This window comes from Atractosteus spatula, chromosome 7, assembly GCF_055471065.1.
Source record: "Atractosteus spatula isolate fAtrSpa1 chromosome 7, fAtrSpa1.hap1, whole genome shotgun sequence".
Classification (NCBI taxonomy): Eukaryota; Metazoa; Chordata; class Actinopteri; order Semionotiformes; family Lepisosteidae; genus Atractosteus; species Atractosteus spatula.
Genome location: NC_142712.1, coordinates 5,443,448 through 5,467,176, shown reverse-complemented (window position 1 = coordinate 5,467,176; position 23,729 = coordinate 5,443,448). Strand labels below are relative to the sequence as shown.

At 44.4% G+C, this 23,729-nt stretch overlaps 1 protein-coding gene across 1 annotated transcript; it reads right to left on the bottom strand.

Annotated features, from left to right (window-relative positions):
• Positions 1-1,009: 1,009 nt before the first annotated feature.
• Positions 1,010-22,048, bottom strand: ptchd1 (patched domain containing 1). Its single transcript, XM_088922485.1, has 3 exons — positions 21,557-22,048; positions 16,022-16,682; positions 1,010-7,874 (listed from the first exon to the last, which is right to left on the bottom strand). Exons 1-3 carry the CDS (start codon positions 21,905-21,907, stop codon positions 6,226-6,228), a joined length of 2,661 nt encoding a protein of 886 aa, XP_088778611.1. The 5' UTR covers positions 21,908-22,048; the 3' UTR covers positions 1,010-6,225.
• Between the last annotated feature and the right edge of the window lie 1,681 nt (positions 22,049-23,729).

Sequence of the window (23,729 nt, the reverse complement as noted above, 5' to 3'; positions counted from 1 at the left end):
AGACGGGAGGATTAGTGGAGTGTCTCTGTAGTGCTGGGGCTGGACTGTCCTTTCTTATCAATTAAAAGTCGTGCTTTTGCTTAGCGACGTGTTTGCTCAAATCCTCTCGGTTGTACGCAGAAATACAGATAGTAATTATGTTGTAATCGTGTGCTTTTCATTATTCTAATACTGCATAGGTCCATTCTTAGTCTGGAGGAACTTCTATTCAGTCTAAAATATGGGTACACTCCCCTACAACAAACCTGCAAGACTTCTGCACTTCATTTACTGAAACTGCTAATTTTTGTAAATAACTGGCCTACATCAATAAGGGAAATTGGAGTTAAAATGTTAATACTTGTAATCTTACAAATACTGTAGTATATCTGACACACACATACATATGGGCACATATATACTGTACAGTATGTCTGAGCATATAATGGTATGTAATTCAAACTTATGTTTGCAATATATGTGATGATGCACACAACACTAACGACAGAATTGTGTAAAGAAAGAAACAACATTTTCTTAATCATCATGTTTTATTTTTCAGAAACCTGTATAAATAGATACAAAATTGAGAGAGTTCTTATGTTTTGCAGGCAAAATCTTTCATTTTCACTGAATATAACAGAAGTCACCATATTTTGAGCTTATAGTGTTTTTTTTCCCAACTTTAGTGTCTTCTTCAATTGTCCTTATTTTGAACGTAGTCTGGTCTCGAGATGATTGTTCAGATGCAGTTATCCATTCAGCCTAATTGGAGCCCTGAGTTCTTATAACGCTGCGTGAAGTGATATGAAATTCATACAAAGCTTGGATGGGCGAGTGCAGAGGTCAGTAAATGTGATGGCGGCAAGTGGTTTCCTGGTATCCAGGAACAATAAGCAGGAACCTTCCTGCTGATTTATAAAAATGAAATTATTCAGGAAGAGGGTAAAAGCTTTCAAGCACAACCTGGCACCTCATGCTCCCAGCTCCTCCGTGACACACCAACGCAAGGTCACCTCATACCTTTCCGTTTCTTTTTTTTTTGACTGATTTTTCTTCAGCAGCACTCCTCACTCCTCTCCGACAGGTGCTGGGCGGGCTGTGCTTGAATTATGACAGGGCCTGCTTGAAAAGCTTCGCCCTGTTTGAAACCAGGGGTGCTCTGTGCACGTGCGGTGTATAAAAAGGAGGAATTCTGAATGCTGGGGTGCCCGCTATCGGGGACATACGGTGTCCTTAACGAAGCTGTGCCAGTGGTCCTGGAAACAAGCACTAAAGGTGAGGCATCCTTCTAGAGGCTGAGACAGGCCTCGTTATGCGCCTTCTGCTCTGTGGTTAGCCTGAGGCACATACTGCCATTGACAATGATGCCCAATAGTCATTGAGAAGATAACCCCAGCTGCTCCCCAGAGCAACGGCTCTCCTTCCAAGCAGATAATCGACCCAGATTGCTCTCGTCATTTGCTTTGAAGGCCGACGCTGGCAACGGCTACAGCTAGGAGATCTTAACTGTTATTTTTAACTCTTTTCCTTATGAAAAATATGAAGAGGAAAGAAGCGACAGCGAGAGCCTGCTTTTACGAACAAAAAGCGTCTCATGGTTTTTTTGGGGGGACATGGAAAAACACTTAAGCCGTGGCGTCATGGAATGAAACTGCTGAACTTGGATGTCGCTGTGATATGCGTTTGTCATCAGGGAGCAGAGATGCAGGATACGGGCTTTGCACTCGCGCTGCGCTGATTGTACAAAAGCACCACTGCAAGGAGGCTGCAGTGATTTGATCCGAGTGCAGCTTTTCAAAGTGTTGACCAGCACTAGCAGTTCTTATGGCAGCCCTGAGGGAAACACCAGAAAAGCACGAGAGTCCCACAAAAGGGACCCCATTTTCAAAATACACCTTGCTGTCTTTGTTTAATTTGCTCATATGTACGGAACCACGTGGAATCTAATGCGATATGCCCTCTGTTCAAGCTTCCCTGGTTGCGTGATGTTGACAGATGTTGATCTCAAGGCTGCAGGATATAGTGGTCCAGGAGTACCACTTTGCTAAGCTAAATGAATTGTCCTGTTTCCCCTGCATGCCATTAGAAACATAACTGTATACTGCTGAAAGATCTGATTCACACAATTCCTTCAAGAAACAGCCACGCATTGTTTGCTGCATCACTTAGCCAGCAGTAACTAAACGAGGGTCATGAGCCAAACACTTTCTTATCATATGCAAACCTAGTCTGACTGCAACATTTACAGCGCCTCCAAATACATCCGCTCCTGCTTGTCAGACACAAGAATGATGCCCCTTAATCACGATTTCCAGTCCTTACTTCCTCTCTCTAAAAGGAGCAGTATGCAGAGTGATCCAACAGTTCCTCTTTCTTTGTAAAATTTATGAAGGTTTGTTGCTATGGTTGGTTACAAACAGTACAAATAAAAAGCACAGGATCATTTATTTTTTTACTTTTTTATTACCCTGAAAACTCCCCTTGACTCAATATATAAAAATTCAGCTCTGTGTGTTGACCTCAAGTTAGGACCGAATCTAAAGATCTCTGTCCCTGTCATTAATTGCACTGTATAGTGCATCTTTACTGACCATCAGAAGAGATTCTACTGTCTGCTGAAATCCATGTTTTGGTTTCTCTGAAAAAGGTAATTCTACTTGGCAGGAGGTGGTCCTTTTCAATTAACTACTAATGGTAGTAGTGTCTAGACAGTTCATGGATGTTTGGAGTGTTCAGCAGATTATTATAGCCTACCAGAATTTCTCTATGAAAGAGAATCTTAACCCCACCCAAATGCAATTACTAATATCTGGAAGTATTTTCTGCCTTTTCTTTTTTTGTTACCAAAAGCACAGATAGGCCAGATTTGTCTGACTGCTGAAGTATTCTCATCTACTCAGCCTTGCAAAGCATTCCAGTTAATTGCTGAATTATTCTCAGCTATTTAACCTTGCAAAGACTTGCAATTGTGCACTTAAACAAATATCTAAAATGTAAACCAGCTCTTGGCTTCAAAGGAGGTAAAGGAAATGGAGAAACATTTCATTTCCTTTGAGCTCTGGCCAGATAACAGTCCCCTGACGAAAAATATCATCATCTCAGTTCTTCTGCTCGGCAGCAGACACACAGAGAGGGGACCTGATCAGGAATGAAACAGCCAAAACAGCGTTTCAGGCACGTCTTCGGTTAGCTAATCAAATCTCTGTGATTGCTCAATCTTTTGTGAGGAACCTGCGCCTCTGTCATATCGGCGGAGGATCAAATTGTAAATGCCTTTAAAGATTAAACATTAGGGGGGAAAACTCAGACTGTTTAGAAAGTGATATTAAGCCCTTCGTAGTTCCCTTGGAGTAAACCAGCTCTTGTCCTGCCCTCCATTTTCTTCACTGACACCAGCTTCAAAAAGCAAAGCTCCAGCTTGTTTACAGCATTACAGCATGTTGAGGCTACTTTGCACCGGGAGAATAATTAGCAGAGCTATACATTTCTCTCCGCCTCAATCAACATTCTAATGCTGTCTCACCTCTGATTCTAAAACCATTGTCTTATTTAGCAGGACTATTTAAAAATTTCTCTCCTAGACACGACTAGGTATTGATCCTCAGGATGCACAGCAGAGTCCCTTCCTGCAATTTCAATTGCATGATTCTGTTCATAGAGGTTAAAATATTAAGAATATCATTTCTAAGCCACTGACGTCCATTATGTGAATTTAGGGCATTTGTCGTGCATAAATAATCTAACCCTCCTGGAGGACATTAAAAGAAAACATTCATATTAATGATTAATTCATATTAATTTCTGCCACACATTCATAATATCTAAAAAACTGGGATAGAAAAAAAGCCCTTTATAATCCTAGGGGTTTAACTTTTTTCAATATCGCTCATGAGAGTGTACACATCTATTTAAAAGACATGAATTTCCATTGTATTTTGATAATGCATTCTCCGCATGGTCGTGCCTATTTTCTCACCAGTAAAACCTTGAGAAAATTGAATATTTATAAGCCGTGCCTTATATCTTAGGTGTGAAAATACGCTTTTTTAAAATGTCAAATGTTAAAGAGCTCTGTCTTGACTCACACTATTTGGCCACAGGCTTCAGTCTATGGGTGCTTTATCTCCGTTTGCTCCATGAATTCACAGCACTCAGAGCACCTGCAATCTATAGAACCCTATAGAGTACATTGATTAAATAAAAACTAACTTGTCTTTGCTACAGGGAGGTCAGTCCATAAGGTTGTTTTAAGCATGAGTTGTTTGCATTCGTTTCCCCGAAAATGACCATGTGAAAGTGGTTAAAAACCTCCTAAACCTCCTAAAATTGCATCTTCGCTTCAGTAGTATGATTCACAACTGAATAGCTGGACTAACACTGAACACTCCATCTCACCAATAATTGTTTGTCTCGTGAATATTAACAAGCTTCTATCCCTGGTGGTTTATTTGCAAGCACTTTCATTCTTTTAATGGAAAAAAAAAACATCCCTGAATCCCTTTTTCATGCAATCTAACTGAAGGCAAGTTAATTACCTGGCACTGGCATTCTCAGATTTTTTATTTGAGAGCTCAGCTGGGCAAAGGATGTTAATCGCAACAACAGAAGAAAAGTAAAAAGAACACAGCCTTCATTCTCTGTATTCCAACTAGCCCTAACCCAACTCACACAGTACCTCTGGTGAAAGAAATATCCCCAAACTGCATTTGACATCTTAGTGACAGGAAGACAAGCCCCACTTCCATTCATCACCAGTTCCGCAGTATCAATTCAATCTCTGGGCCACTATATCCCAGCTCTCCTCTGCCAGCCCCCAGCTCCATCACCAAAGCAGAAACCCCTGGTTTAGGGGTCCAGCTTCCTTATGGCCCCACAGCCATAAGGCCCATGTGGCCCCACAGCTGTAACTCAGAATGAGAGTCTTTCTGAGTAAAAACCGAGATGTCTGTAGTGATTCTTTCCACAAATGACAATACTGGACTTTGTCATTATTTCCAGAACCTCATAATGATCAAACATAACTGAAATTAGGGTCTTGCGAAAACAAACGAAAGCTTATTCAACTGCATATCTATCCATCTCATCCTCCACTTCTGGTAGAAATATGAAGAAAATCATTTAAGCAAAGATTTTAGAGATAACAAACTACAGTTTTAATGATACGTTTTTTTTTCTGGGGCCTATCAGTTCAGATTAATTAAATAAATGTTTAATTTATGGCACATCAATTAGTGTTTCAACTGTGCTCAACAAGGAAATTAGACTACATCAGGAATCAAATATTTTTAAAATGGTGATGTTGTACAGCACATATCACTCTTTAGTTACTCACATTGTAGACCTGCAAAGACTTTGAGCATTATATTCTTTAACCTATGTTAAAACTTTCATTTCAAGAACTGAAAATTGGTGAAGTATTTAATAACAAACTCTTTTATAAAATAAACACTGACAGGAAAAAAAAATACAAACTATGCTTTCCAAGAATGTCCTTAAAATTGAAGAGTGAGGCCAGCTCTTGAAAACACAGTACTAGTATTTGAGGAAACACACAGAGCTGTCAGCAGATGTCAGTTAGAAGTCTACTGCACTGACGCTGCTCTCATTACAATGTGAAACCACTTGTTATCGGCCACCAGCTGGGAGCATCTCTGATCCTAATAAGCGCTTGCACTTGAATAAACTGCCCTCCTGGCCTAGTGAAGCACTTGCTCACTCATTTCAAATGACCTGCGGACACCCATGCTTTGTAATTAACTACAGCTGCTGTAGGATCTTGTTTAGGGTTGAGACATTTTAGCTCTTGTTGAGGGGTGTTTTAATTCAAATCTGCATGAGTCCTTGGGAAACCACCACGCCAACGCCCCTAGAACATCCAAAATAATAGTCAGAACACCTCATCCTGACTGAAGTCCGCTCATAAATTCTCAAGTAAGTAGCCATGGCGGTTGACCTATTAATCAACCTTGACAGGCTAGTAATTAGGGCAATCTGCATTGATAACTGTGCTGGTGTTTCACTGCCATTTGCTGTGACTTTATCAACCAGAACAGTGGGCTATCAGATTCTCAATGACTGCTGACTTCAAAATCATAAATTGCCATTACTGCTGCACCACAGAGTGGTCTTGCTACTCCATGCTTGGGGAGCCCACACCACAGAACATCCGATGATTTCTGCTCCCTCTCGCCCTTAAAGCTTCCATGCTCTCTCAGTCTCTCTTTCTCACGCTGCCCCGCATCCTCAGACCGTGGTGATCTGGTCCACCACCCGCGTGCTGTCCACTATTTCAACGCACTCGATCTCCTCCCGGTTCTCGGCTGGCTTCTTCTCTTTCCTCTTCTTCTTGGAGGGAGGCAGGAAGGTGAGCATGATGGGCAGGATGGCCACGCAGTGAAAGAAAGAGATGAAGGCAGTGAGAAACAGGCACCTGAACAGTGTGCGGGTCAGGTTGGAAGGCACGGCTGCCAGGGGAAGGAGGCTGGCAGTGTAGCACAGGTAGCTCTGCAGCATGGAGACCCCGTGGCGCTCCAGGGTGATCTTCACCCACTTAGTCCTGGTGAAGTCCCTACCCAGCACAAAAGTGGAGATGAGCGGGGCACAGCTGTCGATGGTGTAGTTCAGTCCATATATCAGGCAGAGCATTGAGATGCAGTCCAGTTCCACCTTCCACAGGGTTATGAACCCGATGACCCCAAATTCCACGGACACCACCACGAGGGTGACCCAGATGTTGATGAGGGAGTCAGCCACCAGGAAGGCGGAGAAGAAGAGGAGGAAGAGGGCACTGATGCAGGAGTTCTTCAGCGGGGCGCCCAGAGAGGAGGCATAGCGGTCCATGTAGACGAAGGACGGGTTGAAGATGATGAACTTGACCTTGGAGGTGAGCGAGAGCTTGCGCAGCGTGTCCAGGAGGATGTACATCTCCTCCCGCTTGTTCTCCGTGGTCTTGGCCACCAGGAACATGCGCGAGGCCACCACGTCCACCTCCCCGCCCGCCCGCTTGGCGAAGATGATGTCGTCGGAGAAGTGGCAGAACTGCGGCAGCTTGAGGAAGGCGTTCCTGAGCAGCTCCGTGAAGTTCCTCTTGGGCAGGCCTGTGGTCATGTTGAGCTTGCGCAGGTAGTTCAGGTAGCTCTCGAACCAGGAGATCCTCACGAAGCCCTTGGTGTACTCCAAGACGTCCTCCTGCACGCTGGCGTTCCAGTACTCAATGGACTCGTATATGTAGAAGCCGATGACGGGGCTGTAGTTGCTGAAGTACTTCTGCTGCGCCGTGGTGTAGGCGATGGTGCTCGTCTCCGTGGCGACCACGTTGCTGAGGTCGGAGCCCTCGCTGACCTGCAGGTAGCCCATTAAGGCAAACGAGATATACACCAGGTAAGAGAGGACCACGAAAGGCTTGACGTAGGTGTTGGTGATCCAGTCGCAGTAGTAGCGCTTCATGAAGGAGACCAGCAGGTGGCCCTCGTAGGCGTTCATGTCCGCAGACTCGGCCCCCTCCTCGTTATACTGGGTGTACATGAGGAATCTGTACCAGGCTGGCTTCTGCTGCAACAGCTCTGGCTTTGGCACCTTTTTGCAAAAAATGTTGTGCTGGTAGTTGTTCTCCAGGTAGCCAGTAAACACCAGGTTGGAGCCGTAGAAGGTGAGTATATAGAGGTAGTTGAAGAAGACGGAGATGCAGGTGTTGCGGCAGAAGACCCGCACGGCCTCGATGTTGGTGAAGGGGCTGGCGCCGATGCCGAAGGTCACCATGTACATCGCCGTGCTGGCGGTGAAGGGCAGCATGCAGTCGGCGAACACCGCGGCCGCCCGCTCCTTCACGTGCTGGTCCTCTCGCGTCCGCCGCCATGACGACAGCATCTCGAAGGTCCCGCACAGGCCGTGACCTAGAAGAAGGGGCAGAAGAGGCACGGTTACCGGTCACAGCTGCGGGTTCTCATCTCAGTCCGAAGAGCAAATGAGGACAAAAGGAAAACCTCAGCCCTGTCCTGCAACGTTTGGATGCCCACTGTCAAATTAGCATTTGCCTTTATAAACAGGTGGTCATTTATAACCTTATATATATCCAATACAATGTACATTCAAGGCCCCTCTGGACAATTCCATATCACCCAGATGACATCTTGTATTTCCAGCAACCTCATTTACTTTATCTCTCGCAGAAAATTCCCAGCTACTGTATCTCCATTGGTGAGACAGGAAGAAGACAGCAGACCATTACAGGGAACACGTCAGAGCTGCGAGGATCAAAGATCTCTCTCCCTCTTCAGCTCTAACGGACACGATCATTCTGATCTCTCCATCTGCGTCCTCACAGAGGGCTATCAGAACTCCTATTGCAGAAAGACATCCAAAACCACAGTTATCCTTAAACTTGGATCACACCTTCTCCCCTTCTCTCAACGACAGGCTCATCTCCTTCTAATCCTCTCTATTCATTTGCAGACTTCGGCTTTTCACAACTCTCTTCCTGTTCTCCCTGGGTTTGGACAGTCATTCTCACCCACTGTCAAATTAGCATTTGCCTTTATAAATAGGTGGTCCATGCCCATTTGCTCCCTGCTCCCTGTCTCTTCTTACCTACTCTGTCTTTTATTCTCCTACGCCGTGTTTATTTGCTACTTTCCCTCTCTCTCTGAGCCACTAGTGCACGTGTGCACATGTGTGCCGTGATAGGCCTCAGCTGACTGAACGCGACAGACGGGTATTGTGGGGGGTGGGGTGGGGGCATCTAATTTTCAGGACCCTCACCCGATACTCATTCTGTGCAGCGCCTTTAAAGTTAAATGAAACTGTGGAAAACATAACTTGCATTTACGCTAAGGAGGAAGGACAGGAGATGCACGCCTGAAGGCAATGCAAGGAGAAATGAAATGAACTGTTATAGCTCACCAAGTCTGTGTCTGTACAGAGAATGCTGTAGGGCACCTTATATCATAATTACAGGGACTGGTGAGCCCCTGTGTTTGTAGGTCACTGCTCACCGAAAAAGCCAATAAAGATGTACTAGTATCTGAAAATACAGCCTGATGAGTCACGGGTTTCAGCTGTTTTTGTTTGTTCCAAAATAACGCCTTGGAAGTCAGAAGACATAAAGGGACAGTTTTTTTTGTAGTTTGATAGAGCCGGCCATAAAAACTGCCAAATTTGTTTCCCTTCAGCTCTCACATCTTGTGAGCAAGTAGTTCAGGATGCAGTATGCAGGACAGTCTCACTGTGGTAACAAGTCCCAGCCAGCAAGAGATGTACAAATGTAGGTGTTTGAAAATGTAGAAGGTTCCCAGGAATAATATCATCCTGAGATGATGTCTTAAGTCAGAAAAGACGGACCATAAGGTATTTACCACTCCCACACTGTATGTACGTAAGCAGGAAACATTAGCCAAATTAAAAATAATAACTAAAAGCCTGTTTATCTGTTTGCAAGTGCTATCCTTTTACTTTGTCAATGCTCTTTTCATCTTTCAACTCATCTATATTTTCTTTTTCTGGGAAGAGAATGCCGATGAATTCAGAGGCAGTGAGCACTCTGAGAATACCATCCTCTGTTTAAATCAGTCCCGTCACCTGAAGATGGCTGAACTGACTATCAAAAAACGCACTCATCTCAATGGGTTTAACTTGATGAGGCCAAAACATTTAAATAATTGAATGAGTCCTTCTGGAAGATACTCTAAGATAAATTAGCAGCAAAGAAAAAACGGCAAGCACCCTCCTTTGTAACTTTCTTTAAGTTCTCAAGGGTTTTACTCTTATGTCCAATGGAAAAAAAAAAATTAAGTGAATGCACGCTCTGTAATTCTCTTGTTAAAAAATATAGGACAAAAAAATGATAGCAGTTTAATCAGAAAGCTTGAACATACAAAAACAAAGACTATAAAAAATCCGTACCCAAGAGAGCAGGTCTGCTTTTGAATTTCTACAGTACATCTAGAATCCACATCCTTCTGCACAATCAAAGAAATACAAGCTGGCTCGAATGAAGAATTGTAAGGCAGGACAGCTGAATGGCTCATTAAGCAGTTTCAGGCTAGATGCAACACTGACTAGAGGATTAATCTTTAAGAGATTATGTAAAAGACCTACATTTTTAATACAAGGGTGGTTATAGTCTTTTTGAACTATGCAAGAATCTTGCAGTTCATGGACAGTAAACCTGATTTCTCCTCTCTCCTGCAGGAGGAAATTAGCTGTGCTGTTCTTTTGCCCGAAAGAAAACCAGGCTCAGAATGCGCTTGCTTGTAGATAAATTGAACATGAGGCTAAATAAGTAATGTCACATACACTTCGCCCCATGGCTCTGAAGTAGATGGAAGCGAGGCTAGCGGGATCTCTCCTGGCTCGTCTGCAGGGAACGCACAAGTCGAGGAGACGGCCTGCGCTCAGCGGCCGAGTCCCACATCCTCCCTGAATGAGGCCTTTTAGAAAGGGCCTTTTACTGCAGCCTTTTAAATGAATCTCAGTGGACACAGGGACGCGTACAATAAGACCTCGAGACATGCCACAGTAAATTAACAGCTTACCAAAAGAAATGGCTAGAGTTTTCACACAAGCACATTTCTCTCCCGCTAACTTCTTTTCATGACATCTGCTGACAGCTCTGTGTGTTTCCTCAAATACTAGTACTGCGCCCTCATCCACCTACTGTATTGCCCTGTATGTCTGAAGCGCAGGTCACTGGTTTATCTGGCTGGAGTTGAAATTGTTTTAGCTCGTACCTGAGCTAACAGACCCATCAGACCAGGGCTGATTGGGCTCTCTGTAGCATTAGGCAGACCTGAGAGTATGTAGCTCTCCCAAGAGTGGGGTGCGAGTCTGTCACAGGGGTGAACCGTAGCAGTGGTGACTCTTTTTAATGCAATGTTTAAATCAAACTTTAAGGATAAACATGTTTAGCACCCCTCTCTGTGGGTGATTAAACACCTTTGACTCCCAAAAACTTGCAGCTAGCTATCTCCCTAACCGGTGTTCCGGGGTCTCCTCTGTGTGGTGAATGTGCACAGACACAGAATACTTGTCCAGGCTGGTGGGTCAGACCACGCACTGCAACAGGGCACCCATCCATGTGCTTTGTCTCCGCCTCTTCCAGTTCAGGTTCTCGGAGGAGCCGGAGCCTATCCCGGCGAGCAAAGGACACAAGGCAGGGTACACCCTGGACAGGACGCCAGTCCATCTCTGAGCAGACACATGGACACAAACACACTCACACCCAGAGCCAAATTTCTCAGAAACCAGTTAACCTGCCAGTATGTCTTTAGACTGTGCGAGGAAGCCCACACAAACACGGGGAGAACATGCAAACTCCACACATGTAGCGCACCAGATCTGGAATTGAACCCAGGGCCCCAGTGCTGCGAGGCTGGAATGCTGACCACTGCACCACCGTGCTGTCCCTAAGGAATGAATTACCCATCGCATTCTCACAGTTCACTCTACTGTCCATTTTGGTTGTCTAGGAGCCAGCTGGGATGTCGCCTGCAGTTTCTGTCAAAAACAATAATGCTTAGAGGCTGACCTGGAGAAGTCAAGGAAGGCAGAAAGAGAGCACGAGACACAGAGGGGAAAAGATAAAATACTCCTGTAACTATTCACACCAAAGCTGCCTGCAGAAGACTCTGCCCTTGGCAATGGTCTTCAAATTCACCAATTAGACAACCATGACGCACTGCTTAGCATTCAGTACCTAGACCTGCGGCTGCTTTGGAAGGCTAATAACCTAATTAGGAAATTTAGAAAGACAAGAAAAAAAACTAGATGTGTAAATCTTAGAGTTAAGTTAAGAAAAAGATATGACAAGGGACTTAAAAATCTGAACAAAAATGACCTCTGCAGTTCACTTTTCAATCTTGGGTCTTGGCTTATATTAGACATAAACACACATCAGTTTAGTAGCATAAACAATAAAAGCAAAAATGGCTTTTATTCTAGCTCATCTGAAGTGATCTGAAGTGAAATATTGCATTCTGACACTGACCCAGCAAGCCCCTGGACTTAGATGTTTCTTTAGAACAACCTGACCACTGTTTATTGCATGCTGAAATGGGTTAAGACACGTCACATTTTTATAAAGTATGGCAAATTATTGTCTCACAACAGGCACTGAACAAGTACTGATGCATGCAGTATTTTTGTTGTTACGTGGTAAAAAACACATATGCGCTTCTTACAGCCTTGATGCGTTTGATTACTAGGATTTTATCCAACATGCATCATTGTGCCTGGAGCAAAAGTTGGGGAATTTGTAGCAGTAGCAATATTGCAATTCCAAGCCACAATCCAGATTGACTGAGAAAAAAAATCATGTAAGTAGGAGGTCTTTTTTCATTCTGTTGAAGTGATGTATAGAATACTACTTTTGTGACATTCTACATTGTACACTCATTTGATACACTTTATATTTTGAAGACTCTCAAGCACCTATAAATAAGACTCCATCTTCACAGAAATTTTGTCCTTTTCAGCTTTAGCAGGCTGAAGATTCATTATCCAGGTGCTGGATATTTCAAGCCTGTTAAGCATAAATAAATACATGAACTCCTAATTATAGTAGCTGCATGCATCTCTGCCTTATCAGTACAATCTGTAGAACAGGCTGTTGTGTGAAACAACTGAAATGGTTCAAACTGCTATACAATGGGAGCTTTATTGGTTTATCTGCATACAATAGAGAACAGTGTGAAAAAAGCAATTCCAAGGAACGATTTACATTTGATCTGACTGGCAAAGCACTTCAACAGCACTTAAACCACGCTTATCTTATCTGGAAGCAAGAGCCAGTTGAGACATGCATTATCTTTAAGGGAAAATAACAGATTTAAAAGTAGGACATTATTTAACAGTGCCATTAAAAATGCTATTTCATGAATTAATGATGCTTAAAAGCTAGTATTTAGAATTCATAAGTAATAACCCTAAACTACACAACAAAACACAAGAACAAAAGGCATGGTTAAACCACCACAGATTAATTCTGTGATTTGAGTCTGTACTGTGCAACATGTCACATATTCCGGGTTTAAAAGGCGTCCAGATTTATATGTTTGTAATTTAGGAGATAATGAGCCATTAAGGATGGTTTAAAACCTGGAAGTACTTAACATTAAAAATGCTCATTAACTCACTAATAAAATGCCGCCGTCAAACACAATATAGGTTTCCTTATTTCCATTCTTGCTCTTTTTTTATAGTGAAAACCCAAGTTCAGATATATATCAGACTTAGTGATCGTGGGGAAGAGATTAGAAGAAAGGTTACAAATGAATGTAGACCACTTGGCCCATCTAGCCAGTTTCAGTTACTGTATTTGATTCACGGATCTCATTCATCCTTTTCCTGAATGGATATCTTCCGCAAACAACTTGTCTTGTTCCATACTCCCACCACCTTTTGTGTAAAGAAATGTCTCCTGTTTTCAGTTTGAAATACATTTACGCATAGTTTCCACTTGTGTCCTGTGACTCATGTTTCAGTGTTCATTCTCAGGAGGTCCATTGTGTTGTTTTTGTTGATGCCACTGAGGATTTTAAATTTTTTTGTGTGACAGGTCCCCTCGTAGTCTTTTCCATTTAAGACTAAAAGATTGAGTTCTATTAGCTTGTCAGAGCAGGACATTTCTTTAGCTAGTGGAATGTATCTTTTTACTCTTTTGTGGTCTGATTCCAGAGCAGCAATATGTTTTGTAAAAAGGTGATCAAAACTGTACACACTATCATTAATGAGATATTAGTAGTGTAATTTTAACATAGCATCCTCACCCATATACAGTATCTTATACTGAAATAGAAAAAAAGGATGATTTTGTTTTATCGGATCTGTCTTTTAATAAAAACTTCAACAACCTGTACATCTTTCGTTCTTTTGTTTCGTTGCACAAGGCAGAACACGAGACTGCTCTCATCACATAACGAAATACTTTCAGTGTGATCTTCACTGGTTTTTGTTTCCGCTGAGATCAGGTGTAAATTTTATTTCTGGTCCTGCTGGTGCAGAATGGCAGCCAAGTTATCAACCAGAATTCCTACCCTTTTTTAAAAGGGGAGCTGTAGTCCCAATTTCTCAGACCGGTTATTCAGTCTCGGCAACAAAATAAATTAATTGACGTTATCACAAAATTTGACAAATTCCGAAAGTCGTTAACTCTGTGAAAGTTCCGTATGGTTGCCATGTTGTCTCAAATTATTGGTCTCGCGGGAGCTCACGAGAATTGAGCCAGGAGGCAGCCCTTCCTGATCACTAGTCACTGTAATGAGTAATGTAATGCGATGTAGGAGCGAATGAATACAGGTTGTGCAGCAGCCATTTCACCACAGAAATGTTCCAACGTTGTGATCTGCAAGTACCAGTTCTTGGCAAAACTGCCTTGAAGTCGAGAGCAATATCTCTATCAGATTACTGAGACATATTCACAAGCCTGCTTGCTCAGAACGTCACAGGGCCATTTCAAGTCACCGGAGGTTTTGTTGCCTCATTCAGATTCGCAGAGAATGTCAGCAAAATGGTGCTGTGCATTCCTGGAAATGTAATCTATTTTGTGACGTCAATTTGAGGTTTTGCAAGTTCCTGTGTACTTTGTACTTCCACTGCAGTTTGAAATGCACTCATCCATGCCGATTCTCTACATTCTTTCCCAAAATGTAAAAATAGTGTTTCAGGCCCCCTTTAAAAACCACTGGTCACGAAACAGCCTGTACAGAACTTTGCAAGAAGAGTTGGATGGTGCCAGTTTTTCCTACACTTCTTGCTGTCATGTAGTATACATATCAGTCTCCCGAGTGACTTCTGCATAAGGCCATGTGCAAAGAATATGTTTTTAAAATGTGCAAAACCAATGCTTTTCTATGGTTCTTGTCATTTTCAAAAGCCTCTATTCAAACTATTAATCTAAGTAATTAGATTTCTACAGGCATCCTTATCTTTGGTATCACAATTTGTATACTATAATGCAAACCCATTTGAAGACTAATGTCTTGGTAATGGAATTAATTTTTAAATAAAGCGCTCATTGTGCAAGGAGATAAGAGCCATTGTACTGCTAGACCGTTCTAATACTGTAATTACAGTACAGTGCTTTTTTAAAAAACACTGAAAAATCCTGATGAAATTACGGGCGTTCAGTGTCTCCAGGCCTTTAATTAGGGCCAAGGGTTAGCTCTTCCTTTATGTGCAGCTGAAATGAGAATATGTTCTTACGGGCAATTATTGCATTTTGGCTCTGTGCCCAATCTGATAGTTTAATACTTTCCAGCCCCTAAATTTCCAGCCCTTCAATTTGTAATTTTCGGTGAAATAACAGCAGATCCTGGGTGCTTTTCCACTGCGAAATGAACAAAATTAGCATTTCAGATGGCAGAGAAACTACTTGTGTGAAAATATTTTTGATCTCCAAGTGTGCTTTACATCTGGTATGAGTCAGTGTCTAATGGGAAAGCCCACACTCCTCACACTGGGGCTGCACTAGCCTGGCTACAACAGCCATGTGATCTACACATTTAAAAAACCAGGGGAGATTAATCATGGCGGGCCTCAAAGGCCAATCATCATTTGCAACCACAGTATGCAGAATTTGATTGCCCGCCTGACCTGACTGACCAGAAGAAAAGTGTACCCCAAGTTTCTGATGGACCTTACAATGAAAGAGCGCGAGGGATAACAGCAGCCACCTCAGCTACTCTTACTCCTAAGCTTTCCTGACGTCATTTCCTCACATAAAAAAACTTTAAATACTGTACGGACAGTAATCCCCTTCTCTCATTCTTTTTGCACTCCTCCTCCACCCCATCTCCCCCTCTGCAGCTGCCCCTTGGTCACTCCTCTCTCTGCCGGGGGGTCCCAGCCTCCTCGTCCTCTGGCCCTCAGCCTAAACCCTTGATAAACACGGTCAACACATTTAAATCCCGGCTGATGTGTAGCGTCCTCGAATGACGTCACTCTGCACTTCTAAAAACACAAGACTGAGCGAAATGGAGCCTAGGGCCCCTTTCTGCAGCCCCGCGGGCGTCGCTGCAAGGGCGTCGCGAGCCGCGCAGACACTCACCCAGCACGATGAAAGGGATCCCCAGGAAGGTGGAGTTGTACTTGCCCCCGGTCAGGTTGATGATGCCCGCCGAGGTCAGCATGGCCAGGCTCATGGTGACCACAGCCAGGAGGCCCAGCCAGGGCTTGGTGCGCACGCAGTCCCGCATGGAGCAGAAGAGCACAGCCAGCGCCACGCACAGCGCCAGGCTGGTGATGAGGGGGCGCTCCGACACCTTGCTGGTCTTTTGGAAGTCCCTCTGGAGCGACGAGGAGGTGAAGGGGTACATCTTCAGCTCGCCGTTGGCTTGCTGGAACCTCTCCACCGTCTCGCAGAACTTCGTCTCCCACTTGGCCGCCACCACGTCGTTCAGGGAGTTGACGGCCTGCAGGTAGTAGGTGAGCTGCACGGCCTCGGCGTGCTTCACCTGAACTTTGCCCGGCGACTGGACCCCGCCCAGCTGGTGGCCGATGTAGACCTCGCGGCCGTCCCTCAGGTAGGTGATGGGGTAGCGGACGGCGCCCCCAGTGCGGTTGGCGAAGCGCGCGGCCCGCAGCTCCTCCAGCACGCGCAGGATGTCGTCCACGATGCAGCTCTTGTTGTCGTCCAGGATGCACATGTGGGCGAAAGTGTAGTTGAAGCCGTTCATGTGAACCTGGATCTTGGTCACCAGGCCGTGCAGCTGGAACGGGAAGAGGCACAGAAGAGGGCGGCAATGGAAACGGCAGCACTTGGGTTCGAAAAGGGCATGGCCCCCGCTTTTTCAAACAACCCCTCTCACAGCAGCCTTCCTGAACACACTCCCAGAAACCTGTGCAGGAGCGTCAGGCCTGACCCAGTGCAATATGCCAAGATACCAGACACTGCTGCGTTTGTGCTGGATCTCAGCTTTCAACTCAGTGGTGTATTTCATACTGTACCTCTTGTCAAGCCTGCAGGCATCTGTAATGTCCAGTAACATCTGTAATGTCCAGTAAGATCTGTAATGTGAACAGCGGCGTAGACAGAGCCAGAGAGGGGCACAGAGTGGCGTTTGCCGCCCCAGGTACCACCCCATTTTGGGCGTTAACAAAAATCCCACATTGTCTTAAATTTACCAACGAAAGCAAACGTAGGTGTGGGAAACAATCATGACGCAGCTTGAGTGTTTTTTTTAAAGCGTACTTGTCATCAGTGATGTAAGTGGTCAGTGTCGGGGAATGTCTGGCGAATCGCTGCAGATGTAGTGTCAAACAGGGGTCACCAGTGTAACTGGTGTGGAGAAGAACAGCCGTACACCTTTTAGCAGTGCGTCCTATTTTAGAAGGCAAATCATATCATTTAAAAATGCCACCCCAATAGGTGGCCCTGCCACCCCTCTGCCACCCCAAAGTCCTGGCTGCACCACTGAATGGGAAAGAACTCAGCTGAAGGTGGAGGCATCTCTCCTTCCCACAGTGCTCTCTGCCCAGGTCCTGACCACCTGAGACCATGCTGGCATCAGCCATTATGTTTCAGTGGCTCTGTGATACCCACTGATGAGCAGAGGATACTGCAAGGGATATTTAATTTTTTTTTTCAAGAGGGGAGGCTCAATTATATAATCATTAGTCAAATCAATCAATTAACTGATTATGACATGCAGGAAATGAATGCACGGAAAATAATTTAGATATGTGAAAGCAAAAGGTCTCTGTGGGCATTCATATAGAAATGTCTGATGAAACCAAGTTTGTCAGCTATGCATTTTACTTTATGAATGAGAAAGCCAGTACTCTGGAGAAGCACACACTGGCCCACACAGACTTTCTGTTTTAATCTGGATTCCTTTCATTGGTCAGCACCTCAATTACACTGAGTACGGCAGTGTACAGATGTATTTTTCTGTTTTAGGATTCATGCAGATAGATACAAGCACAAATGTTCAAGGCCAGCTGTGCTTCTAAAGGCAATCTAAACTTTTGTTAAAGGCACAGCACTCATGCCTCATCTCTTATCTGAGCTCTCTGGCATCATTGACGAGAAAATGTATTAGCATCTGCTGATAAAGTTAGAGACAGAGGTTATCAAAAACAGGAGAATTCGTTTTGCTCTCCCAGGTCTTAGAAAAGGCAGAGAATAAATAAATGAATATGATGTTTGTGAAACCCTGGGTGAACCGACAGAAGTAAAGTAGGCCATGTAATCTGCCGGCAGCGCTGGCCACTGTGACTTGTATTATATAAAATGGCCTAAACTCTTTAAGAGACCTGGAAAAGTAAGACCTGGATGTAGCTGTCCCTCAGGCATCACATATTTCAAATAGTGCAGCTTCAACAGCTGCAGACAGATATTAACAGTAGGGGTAAAGGATGCACTGGGGTGTGACCCTGTGCTAAAATACTGGCTTCATATTAGCTGCTGTCAGATCCTGAATTTAGAATGACTGAGGGGACTGTGTCAACCTCAGCAGGGCCTTTGTGCACCAGTCTTGTACAGTAAATCATATACTGTATATGAGATGCATAATCTATTATCCTCTGCAATGGATTGGTGTCCTGTCCAAAATGTACACTGAATTATGCAGTGTCTACTGGGTTAGACTCCAGCTCACTGCCATGTATTGGACTAAGCAGTTACTGGAAATGGACGGATATAAATGATCCTAATGCTCTCATAATACATCATCATAATACGTTCCTAGTGATGAAATCTTAACTTAAGGAGACACGAACTTTATTTTCTTCCTTGTCAGCCATTACTGGGCTTATTTTACATTTTTCAACCAAAGATCAGTTCTGTGTATTTCACAAACACACAATAAAGTCCTGCTCAAAAAAGCCTCCTTTCGAATTTCACCTTCAGCCCCTCCACAGTCTTACATATTTTCGAAATCCAAAACAATGGAAGACTCCTCTGAACAGGCTTAATGCAAATGTTGCTTTGCAGCAGCAGAGATCTGCTCTATTACAAATTGCAATATATTCTGTCCTGAAAAGATGTAAGAATTCAGTGCCATAATAGGCCTGAACTCTAGAAAGAGCCGGAGACACGGAAAGGGCCGGGCAGTTCACAAATGAAAGTGCGTTTCACATGAAATCCAATAGCAAATGCTAGATGACAGCAGTGTCATGGGCAGAAAAGGAGAGCCTTCAGATTGAAATGGAATCCATTATGTTTCAGACTGACATGGATTCCATAATGTCCTTTTTCTGTGATGTGCTGCAGCATCAAAGCCTTAAAATGAGGTTTAAGTCTAGGAGCTGTTTTTTAGCACACGTACCACTTCCTGCATCTGGGTCATTCTGCGTGCGTAGAGGAGTGGCTGTGTTAGAGCTGTGGCCTGACAGCCAGAAAGCTGCGGGCTCGAATCCCAGGCAGCGTAGTGCTGCCTTACCCTCGAGCGAAGTAACTTTCTCTACCTGTAAAATCTTCAGCAGAAGAATATCTGTTGCACAAATATAAATTGCTTTGAATAAAAGTGTCGGCTAAATAATAGCAGGACCTGTCGCTCAAGACGTTCTGAAACACACATGAGCTGTGCCAACAACACAAAACGCTGAAATTAAATTCCAAATTCCTGCTTGGAAATGCTCCACGGACCTATTAGAATTAACTGGCCTAAGTGGAAATCGCCAAAGAGATGGATAATTAAAAACTACTTAAAATAATGATACCACTTTATCTGAGGCCCTGCAGTTACAGTGTGTTCACAACATAAATTAAAAATGACATCACTCCCCGGGAATACTGCATCAAAGCACACTAGATGGAAAGTGAAACTGCTGGGACAGCAGACTCACTGCATTTTAAGCATGGTCATATGAACATTAAAAAGGCTGTAAACAAGAGGAAGGTTCATCTTGCTCTTTTGGTAGATTAGCAACTAAATGAGTTCAAACTTTTAGCCAGAGATTTCTTGAAGGAGCCACCACCTGGGTGAGCAGCCTGTTCCAGACACCTACAGCTCTTTGTGTAAAGACATGTTCCGCATCCTTGATTCATTACCTCTTAGTCTCCAGCTGCCCTGACCCTGTTTAACTTTGTAGGATCTTATAATAGGATCTCAGATCAAATAATCAAATATCCTCTCCATCTCCTTTGTTCCAGACTAAAGAGATTTAGCCCCCTTAACCAATATGTGCATAAAATGCCACTGAGACCATGAAAAGTTTTTGTTACTCCTCATCAAACTCTTTCTTGGACTAAAATATGCTTTTTGTGGCATCATGACAAAAGCTAAATACGGTATTCCGTGTGAGGTTTCACTAGTGCATAAATTCCTCCGATTTAAATCCCACATTTTTTGCTCTGTACTGTACCCCTTCAAATATTTCTCTGTTTGCCATTCTCTCTACTTTTGTCTCATCTGCGGATTTAACTCATGCTCGAGGTCTACCAGAATTTCAACCCTGATATGGATCAAGAAGAGCAGTGGTACAGTACGAAACTGGATCCTTGTGGTACACCACTGTTTACTAACTTCATGGCGTTTGAAGTATTCATTTAATCATCCACATTTGAATCTGTTCCTTTTTGCAGCTCTTGTATCCTTAGGGCAATAAGACCTGCCCACACAACAGAAATCTGGACACATCGATCTGTCAGCTAAAACCGTGGATTTAGGCCACAATGTGACTACACAAAACGAGTTATCTACTTCCGCCGTGGTATGGTTATTGCAACAGTAGGAGACATTTTGGACGGTCAGAGCTTTTGCTTCTGTAATCCTTGATCTGTAAACGATTTCTCCACAGCTCTAGAAAAGTACTTTTCTGAGCAGAACTTTCTTTGGGCTTCAGGGTTTGTCACTAAAAGCACCAAAACTACAAAATGAATCAAGGCTGAACTCTCGTGGTCGCGTGTGTCCGCCACAATCGCAAATATTAGATTCCAAAAGTTGCCCTAAGGCGCTAAGCAAACTGCAAACCACCTCGTTTTTATTCTGCCCATATTTGATTTTCTTAACTGCTTTTAATCACTTGAAGCTTCCGTTCAGCAACAGTATTTTGATCAATTTTGTCTACGTATAAGAGAGACATACAGATTACGTTCTCGGGGTGACTGGGGTGGCGGTAGCAAGCCTGTGACACATTTTTGTGTCTGCCTCCCCTGTTTATTACCACCGCACTGTTGTGCCTGACGGTTAAAAAAAAGACGTGTACTGTAGCTAGTGCGCTGAAAAGTAAATTAAAACAAATTGCTCGGGTCATTTAAATGGCATAATTAGGCCTTTCTTTTTTTAAAGAAATCTTAACATAATTCCGTGTGATAACCCTTCCTCCTCCCCGGACGCTGCTGTTGACAAGGTGACAACCCGTGAATTGTTTCAGACGAATGCCGAACCGGCCTGCTGTTCCGGAGAGGGCACACCCAGGACTTTGCAGAGCGCTGGCACACCGTCGCTCCGAGGCGTCTGCTGTGCCGACTGACACAGGTGTCAGGCTGTGGCGTGCCTAGCCGGTGCACTACATGCCAAGACACTGCTCGGGCTGCTGCTGTCGCCGCTGCCGCCGTATAAAAGTCGAATTAGCAGCTCGCCCGCCTCACCCACCCTCTCCCACCACCACCCCCCTCCCCTCAGTCTGTTATTCGTACCTTTAAAATGAGGTCAACGTGGTGCTGATCCAAGATGCTTCCTCTGGCGGAGGAGGTGACGATGACCCTGCCGTACCTGCCGGGGGTCTGCAAGTCCGAATACAGCGTGTGTTTCGATCTGTTGACGGGGAATAAGCTATCCACTAAGTTGCCCTCGATTTTAGCCAAGCTGTGCTTGGGAGCCAACAGGTACTCCACGTTCTCCTCGACCCGATAATGGCTGAAACTAGACCCCAGCAGGATGGAGATGAGCACGGGAGCGGAGGCGAAGAACACCGGGTGGTTGGCGACGAAGTGGCCGAGCTTGGAGAAAGACGTCCTCAGTCCTTCGTGCAAAACCTGCCGCAACATCCTAAGAGTACAAAGAGCCCGGGAAGGCGAGGAAGAATCTGCAGGATCCGAGCCTCTCCCAGCGCCAGGGTATAACCATCGAGGGGCACGACCATAGGGAAATACTCTCTAATTGAAAAATAAGACAAAAGCCTCGTCGGCTTGGAGAACGAAATTGAATTGATACAAGTTTGCCTCGGTCGGCAGCTTCAACTTGCTCAGGATCCTAGCTCCGATGCCGCTTCTCTGCATATTTACAATAAAGGGTCACCCGAATATATATATATATTAAAAAAATCACAACAGCGTGAAGTGTCACGCATTTTAAAAAAAAATACAGAAAAAATATAAAAGGACGCTTTGTTTCTTTTTCTCCTGCACCCGTACTTCTTTAAAGCTTGTCTTGTTCCGCTGTCGGTTGTTTTTTTTAAGCGAAGGGGTTTTTGATTTTACTGAATCTGAAGGGGGGTTACTCAGCCAGGTGGCTGGAGACTCGTGGCAGTTATTTTCTGGGGGGGAAAAAAGGCTTTTGCTACGTACCAGAAAATGCTCGAATCTGGGGAAAGCGATTAATAAAATACTGCAAAGTGTCCTGGTTTGAAGTGCGTGCACTCTGTGTGGCCAAACAGTAACGAAATGCTTAACGAATGTATGGCTAATATTAGAAAATGTTCTTAGCCTGTAAGCATGAACCAACAGTTGTGAGACAAATAGCGCTTCGCAACGCTGTCATCGAGTGTCTCCTTAAGTTGAAAACAGATGTAATTGCGAGCGGTCATGTTGCTGCAGATTTGCTATGTCATATCTGAAACAGACTCGAGCATGTCAGTAGACACGGTACTTATGTGACACAAGGTAAATCCTGGCTCATTCATTGCTGTTCTCAACTCGTAATCCAGTACCTATCAAACGCATTTCCAAACTGCTCATTATGCCTTCAATTCTAAAAAAAAAAACCCAAATTAAACAAAGCTGTTACAGGCACGGTTAATGCATTGCTGCTGTTTTTTTTATATTAAATTGCATGTAACATGTGCTCCCCTGTTTTGGAAGGATCGATGCATAAATACAACTTAGTGTATTTCATTTGTTCTATATATTTTTCATAATTTCCCCATGTGAAGCTGTGTGTAGAAAATGCTGTTTTCGGTAGCACGCTGCCTTAGAACAAGGATTCAGCCTTTTTTTCACGTTTGTGCATTGCTACACAAATCGTGGCGTCTGCAGTTGAGCCGGATTCGCTCGCACTTGGCCAGACCCGCACGGTACGAACCTGTTCCCACACAGGTACATCCCGTCCGCCTGTGAGAACATCACCCCATTTTCCGATCCATTATAGTTTTCGGAGAGGATGTCGGAGTCTTCGCCGTTATGCAGAGAAGTTTCTTTCATCTGTGCCCGACACACACACACAGCAGATCTTTGAAAACGCCAATAAACACCCCCCCTCCTTCTCCGGATCCCATTCAGTAAAAACTGTGCGAGGCGAAGGCGAGCGCTGGCTTGCAGCAGATTTCTCCCCACGTCTGCGCCCGGTTTGCGGCACCGTGTTGCTCGAAGGCGTCGGGGTGCTCAGCTCCGCCTTGGAGAGGGAACAACAAAAGGTTCACTTCCAGCGCCGAAATGACAGCGCTCCGGCCGTGCGCTCTTCCTCGCCGGCGACGCTGGCGGGAGCAGGCGCCGCGGAAACCACGACGAGTGCCTTACGCAGAACGCCACAGCCTGAAAGATGCGCTCGGAAGGTGGATAGGCGCGAATTTAGTTTTTTTTTTCCCCCCTTTCTCGTGTGCTCCATTAGCCACCTCCTGATGGCTGAGATGAGGAGACGGGATAAGACATTTCC